Source organism: Myzus persicae, unplaced genomic scaffold (assembly GCF_001856785.1).
Source record: "Myzus persicae strain clone G006 unplaced genomic scaffold, MPER_G0061.0, whole genome shotgun sequence".
Lineage (NCBI taxonomy): Eukaryota > Metazoa > Arthropoda > Insecta > Hemiptera > Aphididae > Myzus > Myzus persicae.
Window position 1 is genome coordinate 171,295 of NW_019101546.1, and position 10,553 is coordinate 181,847.

At 34.3% G+C, this 10,553-nt stretch overlaps 1 protein-coding gene across 3 annotated transcripts in view; it reads left to right on the top strand.

Annotated features, from left to right (window-relative positions):
- LOC111029487 (FERM and PDZ domain-containing protein 4) overlaps window positions 1–10,553 on the top strand; it is a 100,071-nt gene that overhangs the window by 86,764 nt on the left and 2,754 nt on the right. For all 3 annotated transcript variants that reach the window (XM_022308500.1, XM_022308501.1, XM_022308502.1), the window contains exons 4-19: window positions 3,680–3,848; window positions 3,921–4,034; window positions 4,327–4,575; window positions 4,648–4,767; window positions 4,849–4,988; window positions 5,140–5,359; window positions 5,444–5,521; window positions 5,851–5,955; window positions 6,022–6,151; window positions 6,713–6,849; window positions 6,907–6,992; window positions 7,078–7,411; window positions 7,500–7,697; window positions 7,789–8,002; window positions 8,568–9,142; window positions 10,233–10,385. In XM_022308500.1, the coding sequence (XP_022164192.1) occupies window positions 3,680–3,848; window positions 3,921–4,034; window positions 4,327–4,575; window positions 4,648–4,767; window positions 4,849–4,988; window positions 5,140–5,359; window positions 5,444–5,521; window positions 5,851–5,955; window positions 6,022–6,151; window positions 6,713–6,849; window positions 6,907–6,992; window positions 7,078–7,411; window positions 7,500–7,697; window positions 7,789–8,002; window positions 8,568–9,142; window positions 10,233–10,385 (3,022 nt within the window). The remainder of the gene's footprint in view (window positions 1–3,679; window positions 3,849–3,920; window positions 4,035–4,326; window positions 4,576–4,647; window positions 4,768–4,848; window positions 4,989–5,139; window positions 5,360–5,443; window positions 5,522–5,850; window positions 5,956–6,021; window positions 6,152–6,712; window positions 6,850–6,906; window positions 6,993–7,077; window positions 7,412–7,499; window positions 7,698–7,788; window positions 8,003–8,567; window positions 9,143–10,232; window positions 10,386–10,553) is intronic.

Consider the following 10,553-nt stretch of genomic DNA (forward strand, 5'->3'; position numbering starts at 1 on the left):
TTTTTTTTTTTTTTTGTATACTTTTGTTGTTTGTTGTGTGGTAAGTGATAAATATAATAAATTTTATTATTAATAATATACCATTATCTAACATCGTATCCTTCCTCCAGCAAACCGGATTGGATGAATTAATATAATGCATAAACTTTGTACATTTGTCATTACTATACTACCATCGGTTATAATTACTAATATTTATGATTCAAATATTTATTGTATTATTCTATAAGAGAAAAAGTGTCACCAGCACTAATAATGTATGAAAAAATGTTTTAAAACAAATGAACTACCATTGGCCACTATGCCGATGGTTATTTTTCTCTTGAATAAAAAATAAAATACCATACCGATGTCCGATACATAAATGCAATGCTTGTGCCGCAGCCGCTTGAATTATATTTTTCCTACGCTCAGAAACGATAGTTTTGAAAGGCACATAATATCTATACATAGATGGAAATAACCGTGATGTATACTTAATAATAAATATTAGAGACTGTAATTGACTATGCAGTTTAATTATAAAAGTTTATTAAAATTTCGAAAAAAATCGATTAGAGACGGTTAAAACTGACTACCTATTCAATTAATTTCAGTGTAAATTACTCACTGTAGAGTAATAATAAAAGCGAAACGTACACAAAAAACGATATTATATACTTGAGCCAATTTATCATACTTTAATGAAAATTAAATACTTATTTTGTGTGTTAAAAATGATTTGTACCAGCTATTACCTAGTATATGGTGTATGCAGCATATTATAATAATGTAATATATTTTTAGTTTGTATATTATATAGATAGGAAGAGATTTAACAATATAGCATTGGAAGTATAATAATAATAAATTATTATAATATAATGTTTATACATTTAGAATTTAAAATTTAGGTACCTGCAGGTGATAGTTTATATTTAAATATTTTTAACTCGTTTTTTCATTAGTAAATCACATAATACTAAATTATTTCGTGACCAAAATCCTCGTTTTGGTTTAGAAATTAACTATCCTAAAATACTTTTCAGTTATAATCAGAATATACCAACTTGAATGTAATGGTGTCATTTGTATTTCAAATACGTATTCAAAAATACTGTCTTTCAAAAGTACTTGAATATAAATACAAATACATTTTTAAAATACTTGTAATACTTTACAATAGTACTTTTTTGTAGTATAAAATTTAAATGTTTGTACGTTTATCACAAATGTGAAATTTACACTCAAAATCATCAATAAATATTTAAACTAAATAATTAATAAAAACACTCATATTTCATTAATTATTATTAATTCAATAATAATTTACATATACCCCTTATATTGTCAAGTTAATCTTCAGATAGGTACCTATAAATGATTTTTAGGTAGGTATTGTATTATTTGAGTATTTATAATGAAATCTTCCACATTCTCCAAAGCAATGTAAAACAATATTATTTTAAGACCAATTTGTAATAATATATGAAACAAAAGTATTGTTTGTTGAAATACCTAGGACGGTTGAAAGAAAAAAAGTAATTTAGTATTCTAGAAGAAAATACAAAGAAAAAGTAGGTATTTTGAAATACCAAAAAAGTATTTAAACTTAACAAAAATGTTTGGCACCCATACCAAGTTCTAGTAGAGGATATTACAGACATCATTCGGTAAAAATGACAACATGCCCGTTGCAACATTTATGTTAGAAAAAATATTCGCAAAATTCACATCTATATAACAATTAAATTGAAGTAATTTATTAAGGAAAATGGCTTTTATTTATAAAAAATATTTTTAACGAATTTCGTAAAATTAAATCAATATTTTTGTTTTAAAAAGAGTACTTCACTTCATAATTCAGGTAGATATAAGCATGAAATAGGTATACCTATACATCGAATAGGTCTAAATAAGTGTAATGATCGATGAGTACCTGCATCATTAATTAACAGCGCAATAAACTTTTATGAAAAATAGGTATAAAGTGCGCTATAGAACTTTGACAAAATATAATATTAATATTCATAAAATTAAAAAGTTTTCCGGCACACGATGAGGAGTGATTGTCCCGGTCGCCACCTTCCGCACAGGCACACCACTCTGTTGGAATACCGTAATACCGTGTTATATAACTACCTACGCACGTTTTAATAAAATATGTACAATTCAGAACAACTGTTGAAGTCGTTTTCGACGGAATCGTTGAGAATCCACAATTGCAGGAACAACAATTAATTTACTAAACTCGAACACGACATAAGCGAAAACGCTCTCGACCGAAAAACGGTAATACTTGCAGTGACGTTTTCCATTTAAACACGTACAAATTGTGCCGACCGAGAATAACATTGTTGTACCGAAATTCTATATAGTAATATATATGTTGTATGTATGTACAGTATATAAATATATATATATATATAATATATTAAATGTGTATTCTATATTATATCTACGTCATAAATCCAATCATTAAAATGTCCAGAACAACTATAATATAGGTACCGTACACGTCATGTTTTTATTGTGATTATTATTATTATTATTATTGTTGTTGTTGACGTTGTTGTTGTTGTCGTCGTGCTCTTGCTAGAAGTTGCTAACCGCCAGGCGATTGCGACGCTTTGTGAATATACAAAATAATTTTCTAGGTTCGGCAAATGATGGGGATTAGAACATAATAATAATATTGTTGTATTATTATATTTGCTAAAGTCCAAATGTGCACAACTATACACTCGCCTGCTCAGGACCCCGTGTTACTCCATAATATGAGATAATAATTAATATCGATAGTGTACTTATACTCGTATAACATTATGTACCCATATTGTGCAGGAATATGATATGACCATATTACCTATATATATTTTATTCGCCATGTCAATGTGTATAATATTAGTATATTATGACATATTGTTAAAGGTATTTTAATTTTTAAGTTATCTTTTTGCGTCGATTTCTCATAATAATGTATGCGTTTGTTTCTAAATATACGTATATTATATCTATAGGTAGTGAATTTCTGCAAGTCCAATGGGAGGATTTTAATTTTAAAACCGTATCTCATTGAAAAATATTTATCAATTCGGACAAGCGTGCCTATACATTATTTATGAGACAACTCGAAATTTAAATATACAGTTCGTATTTCGTTTAATTATTTTGCTTTTTTTACGGTAGCTGTTCGGAATTTTAATGCGTGAAATCTTATTAGACATATATAATAGGTATTCGATACTTACTTTTAAACGGACACGACTTTTCGTGTTGTTAAATCAAATATAATAACGATTAGTTTCGTTTTTTACATTATCATTTGTACCAGAAAAAAAATAGATTTCTAATTAAAGTAAAGTATAAATAAGTACCTACATCGTTAATTACCTATTGTTTTATATCATAATTTGTTATTCGGTAGCCGTAGGTATTAATGTACCAAACTATGAACACAGGCCGTTCATTGTACCTACTGAAATTAAAATCACATTGTAATATTGTATACATTTTAATTGAAAAAAGTATTATAATATATTATCCATTTTGACCTTTTGTAATAATGTAAATTATGTTTTTAATTTCATGTTATAGAACTCTGTATACCTACTTATTGTTATTGTGTTTACTTTAATTTAACTGCATTATAAATTAATAGTAAACTATAAAATATATTTTACAACATTTTTTTTTACAGGTTTGTTACCGAGGGAGGACCCAGTGATACTAAACTTTTACCCGGTGATCAGATTCTTCAGATAAACGATGAAGATGTCCAAAACGGTCTTAGGGATTATGTAATACAACTAGTGAGGTCTTGTAACGAGACAATCACTTTACTAGTGTGTCAGCCTCCGCTCGACAACGTGAGTTTTTTTCACCATTTTTACCACTCGCACAAACAGTAAATGGTAATCACTTTATATATTTGATTGCAGTCGGCCAGGAAATCAGCTTTGTTAAGTTCGGCAAAAAAAGCCAAACTCAAATCAAATCCATCTAGAGTGCGTTTTGCGGAAGGAGTTCTCGTAAACGGTTCTCCATTATGTCCGGTGAGTTATATCGCTATACAATAGTATAATTTAACTTAAAGTGTATATAGGTACACACCGATTATAATGCCAAATCCGGTATAGTCGCGTTTTGAATAAATCGATCGACAATAATATTCATAACATAATCGCATTATTTACGGATGACTTAAAATGACAGAAATTATTACGTTTTGCAGAACTTATCACGTGTAAAAGCGTTGCTACTGCAGTGATATTATCGAAAACTAACAAACCCGTTTATATATACATAATTTATTACATACAATATTTTATTATTATTGTTATGAAGGTGTCTGCGTTCAGTGGAGGTGACCCGAACATAGCCTTGTTACCAAATGTGCTCAAAGTGTTCCTGGAAAATGGGCAAACCAAATCGTTCAAATACGACTCCACGACTAAAGTAAAGGATGTCGTGGCTTCGCTGCAAAACAAACTGTGCATTAAGGCCGGGGAACACTTTGCGTTAGTTCTCGAACAAGTCAAAAGCCTCCGTAGACATAAACTCACGTTACTGGACCCCGAACACACTTTGGCCAGGGTAAGCGTCTCAATTATATTATATTATTTATACACATTTCATTTGAATACATCGATAATTTCGTGCCAAAAGGTTGCGTCGAGGCCAGGCTCCCATAATCTCAGATGTTTATTCCGAGTGGCATTCGTGCCCAGAGACGCTTGCGATTTGGCTCAAAAAGATCTGAACGCATTTGAGTACTTGTACTTACAAGTAAGTTTCACCCAGCCCAATTGATATAATACTCGAAATCGCTCTCATCCTGACTGACATCGTTCTTTTTTCCCTCTCAAGTGTTGTAATGACGTAGTTCAAGAACGCTATGCCCCGGAACTCAAGTACGACATAGCTCTGCGGTTAGCCGCGTTGCATATCCACCAACATGCCATGGCCAATAATATTCCCTATTGTAAGGTCACGGTCAAAGCTATCGAGTAAGTACATAGTACAATGTTAATAAATGTTATGCATGTAGACGATTCATCAATAATTAAATAATACAAAAAAAAAGTTAAATCCATTGCGATTCCATCAATAATGCGTAATAGTTATTAATTAATAATTTTCTGTCATTTTATTGTGTAGACGGGAGTTTGGATTAGAAAAGTTTGTGCCTATATCGCTCATGGAGTCGATGAAACGGAAGGAATTGCGGAAGCTACTAACACATTTGTTGAAACTCAACCAAACAATGACGGGTACCAATTACAAAACACTTACGGCGTTACAGGCGAAACTTTACTACTTGACAATCATTTCCGAATTGCCCAGTTACGGTGCAAAATGTTTCTCCACCAATGTCCGCGTAAGTGCATTTACCATGGATCGGGAGAATTCAATTTTAATATAAAATTAATGATAATGGTATTATTGTGTGTACCACCCGCAGGATTGCAACTTGGAAACGGTGATTCTAGTCAGCCCTAAAATGGGAATTAGTCAGATCGTGGGACTGCGCAACAGTATGGTAAGCGTCTCCATAATTTAATTTCTACCGTCTGCGTACATAAAAATATGTCGGGCATAAAAAAAAAGAAGTATTCTCGCTTCGCTTGGCACTTTTATCAGTGCCGGTATAAAGTATAAACTGAGATACGCGTTAATATAATATAATACAGACTATAAAGTTATATTGTAATTTTCAACGGAGTTCCGGAACAGTTTGCTCAATATGAACAAAATTACATTTATTTCTACGTATTGTTCAATCGATGTTAAGTGGAAATAAGGATTAGTTTATAAACTTTCACAAAATTATCGCCTTTATTTACTGAATATTATTGATTTCCCTTGCAGCCAGTGCCTTTGGCAGATATTGAACAAGTAACGATGGTAAAAGTACAAAAAGACGATCAAATTTCAAGTACGGTGACGTTGTATTTACAAAACACAGTACAAAAGGTAAACACAATAGCTATTGAAAAACTTTATCATTTCGGTATTAATGTTGAATGAATATTCCTTTAGGAAGTCAGTTTTTGTATGGAGGACCGCGATACCGACGAATTTATACTTGTTTTAAAGGGCTATTTTAAACTTTTGATGACTATGAATTTGCCGATCGACCGGGAAGGTGATTTATTACACACGGATAGTGGTAAGCAAACAACTGTTTTACAAATTGCATATTTTTATTGAATATATCTAAAATATGTATAGTAGGCATACATAATATTTTTTTCGAATTAAACTGAAAAGAGCAGAGAGAAAAATATGAATAAGATATCATTAAATGGTGACCCAATAAAGTATTTACAATAAGGTATTTTTGGGTAAAATATATTTTTCTGTGTTTTAAACAAAACATAATATCAGTATCACAGTATCATTGCATAAGACCCAGATAAAAGATTAGAATTATACATTAATAAAGGATTAGCAATAATTGTTTATTAGTAATTATTTTGTATATAATTCATCAATGTGGAAGTATCGGTAGGCGTGTTTTAGGGACGACATGAAAACTATTTAATTAGTATGTATACTAATTTATTTTATGGGAAACATTTGCTATATATCTAGCTATATCTATCTATACACATTTAAAATCGAATAACCCGGAAAACCATTTAATTTTTTTTTTTTCACTATGAAGTCCTAAACATCCAACTACTTTAATCGTGCGTCAGTAAAATTAACTTAATAATTGTTATTTTAGCACCACAATATTATTCTCATCATATTGTGAAACCATCACTTTGGAGTTACGGCCCATCAACCATGTACGCCAAAGAACAAGAAAAATTAACCAATTTTTCTTTTTGTCCAGTGTACACTCCGTTCAAACACGAAATGGTCAGTTTATATACATATACATAAATTATTAGAAATTTTAACCGTTATTATTTTTAGCTCAAACCGAATGATTACGGATCTTTGAATAGAACCATATGGACTGGAATGCAAAACGGAAATGTAGACAACAACATGAATACAATGTAAGTGTTTATTCGTATAGTTTTTGAAATAACTTTATAAGTAAGACTGCAACCACCCAATATAATGATAATATCGTTTTTTTAGGTCTTTGAAAAAACAACAAAATGGTCATTTAGGGTATAAATCGAACGGTGATATAAAAGATAAATCTGGAATCGACGTTCAGAGCGTAGTTTCCATGGAAATATTGGAAGGCGACAATAGCTGTGTAGACACCCATAACGAAGAGGTGCTGAGAAGAGTGGCCGAGATGCAAGAGTTGGTAGAAAACTCGGAACAATATCTGAAAAGACATCAGCGGGAATCCAGCGACTCAGACGGTTCTCATATATCGTCCGACGGTTCGGTTTCGTTGCCACCGCCTCCGACCAACCTGGGACAGCTCAAACACAGCGATTCGCTACTGTTATTAGCTCAAGTGAGTAATATACTTCGATCAAACGAAGTCTCACGTTATAACCATTGTCTCCGTTTTTTGAGTGTATGTGTTTACATTTATATTATAGAAGGGCACCGAGGACAGCATAACCGCCGCCGTCCAAGCGTTGAACTTGGGAGATCTCGAGAGCGACACTGAGTCCATCAACACGCCGTCGACAAGCCCTTCTCACCGCGAGCGGAATTCCAACAGGGACTCGGACATGAGTTTCGGGCTGCACAGTCCGGAAGGGCTGGCCGCGAGTTCCGGACACGAGGCCTTGCAGGTGAGTGACTGCTCTAGTCGATGGACAGGCTGCGAGGGACTTAGACGTGTTTACAGATAACATGTTATGTAATCGTGTGTGTCGACCGCAGGAACTGTGGAAAAACCTGCAAGAGGACAACCGGTCGTTGCCCAGGAGCAGTCTGTACTTGGAACCGGACTTGATAGACTTGACGTTGATACCGCCGCCCATTGAAGAAGCGAAGGTCAAACAGACGAACGGTTCCAACGCCGGAAGTCAGTGCAGTCTGCCACCGACGCTGTTTGCCGACTACGACCACCAGCAGAATTCAGATCGATTTTTAGGTTCGTATACCAATATAGGTTTATAATATAGTACAAGATACAGGCATACTTAATATTCAGCGATGGCCGAATTCGAGATCTTTATATAGGGAACGCGGCCCATAAAATTTGAAGAAAAAAAAACATTTACTTTCTAAATTTCCAAATTTATCTTTACTTTTTTGACCTTTGAAGACAATTGCCATATTTATTAGACATCTATCACTTTAGTTTAAACTGCTGTTCCTATACCAGCACGTATTTTAAACATTTGTACATTAGGTAAAAACTTTCTATATGTGTTCTTACGTCGGAGTAAATATAATTATATAATACGTTTGTATGGGTACGTATCGTATTTTTCCAGTAATAACACTCTTATATAAATTATACGTCATATTTGTTGTGGAGTTGTGGCAAAGGTCACAGTGCGTCATTGTGCGTTGTGTACGGGTTAACGATAAGACTGGCAAAAAAAAAAATAATTTTAAGTCGTTAAAAACAAATATAATGAAAAACATTTATGGTATTTGAAAGAATGTCTCAACTGAGGTTCGTACTAAGCATAATTTTTCATATAATATAGACTCTGTACTGGATAACGGGTTCAAAAACCATACGAATCTCATGAGCCTGGACCTAGAGTCATTCCTGGCCACAATGACCATACCACCACCGCCCTTGCAACAGACTTCCAGTGACGGGCGGCCGGAAGAGAAGCGATCGAACGCGGTGTTGACATCCGAAGAGATATCGTCGTTCATAATTCCACCGCCCCCTCCCAAAGCGGTGGTACCACCGTCGGTATCAACGTCGACGGCCTCAGACGGCGTCGCCCAACACCAACAACGACGGCCAGAGTCCGGCGACGAGATGGACGACCGCCGCCGCCGAAGCGTCGTCCAAACGAAGACCATTGCCGCCGGGACGTCCGCCAGTGCGGCCACCACGCCGGACGGCCCGTGCGCGGCCACCAGCGAGAAGACGCTGCCCGGTTTCTCGTGCTGTTCGAGGCCCAGACAGCGGAGCCCGGACTCGCAGCCACCGTGCCTGCCCACCCGAGCTCAGAACATGACGCTACCCCGCGTCAAACCCAAAGTCCCACCCAGGGTGGACTCGACGCTGTCGACGAAACCGCCGCTGCCGCCGATGCCATCGCAGGTATGTAGCTATAATATGTATAATTCAGTCTACGATCTATAATTCTGAATTCAGGTCCATTCTTATTGCCATTGCTATAGTATGACGGCCGGTGGCCTATTAGGAAGTCCTAGACTTTCTGTCTTTTTCTTCCGGCGTTTCTGGAGTTTTTAGATTGTGATTTTAATTTTCTGTTGAAATCATTACTACTTTTTAGTTTTTAGTATGTTGATTTTAGAAGTTTGGATTTAGCATATTATCTTATATTTGTGTCCACAATTCGTATATGTCGCATTTTTAGGTTTTGAGCACAACTCGTGTGGTTTTTATTACCTTTTCCGCAATCAGGAAACATGGAGTTCTTATAGGAAATTGCCACCTGTAGGCGCACAATCACCATACATCAGTTATAAATTAAATTTTAATATGAGCACTTGGTTTTACGTTAAACTTTTTAACTAAATTCAAGATCGATTTGCAAGGAATCTTGTATTACGTTTTCAAGCCTTGGATATTAATATCAAACATTTCTTGAATTTTGATATTGAAAACATTTTTGAACTTTTTAACATTATAATATGTATACTTTAAATCCTACGAACAACATTGCCATTTATTTACCCGAAACAGAATAATTAGTTGTAAGGCATGTACACGTTTTAAAGTTTTAAACGTTTAAAATATTATTAAAAGTTAAATGTTGATAAGTAAAAGTCCAAACTAGTTTAAAAGTTGTCGGTAGGATCTATAAACTAAGACAAAACAATAAGGAATGCAAACTTATTTTAGAACGTATATATGATATGCCTAAATTAAGCCATCAAAGCTTTACGGATATACGAAGTAGTATTTTGCTACTTCTGTTGACCTCCGGACAAACTACTTCGTATAATTGTGTGGTTTTTTTGAGAAATAATATTCCGTACGCTTGGTCCTTTTGGTCTGCGACTGATTGTAATAATATGCCTTCCTAGATATTTTTTTTGTGTTACCATTTAATTGTGGTCCTCTTGATATGAATAATTGTTGGGGTTCCTGATGGTTTTCGTCTATATTTTCTTTTCTCATTCACATAATATTATAAGATCATATTACATTTTGTGCTGTACAGGAAACGCTGATGCGGAACGGTTGCTATTCGACCAACAGGGACGCGGTGGCTGTTATTAACGAACTGACGGGCAGACTGAACGAGTTCGGCGAACAGTGTAACACGGCCCAAGCTCAAGGCGGTGGCACGCATCTGGACGAGACCAAATTCCAGGTAAGCGAATCATATTGTGCACATAGAACTTAGGTTGTGTATTGAATTTCGCCGTGATTGTCTTCGTCAGTAATTTGTGTCTTAGTTCACGTAATATAAGATTTCGGAAAACTATAATATCACCTATTATACTGAAAAATTAAAACGAATAAAAAACCGGAGAACTCA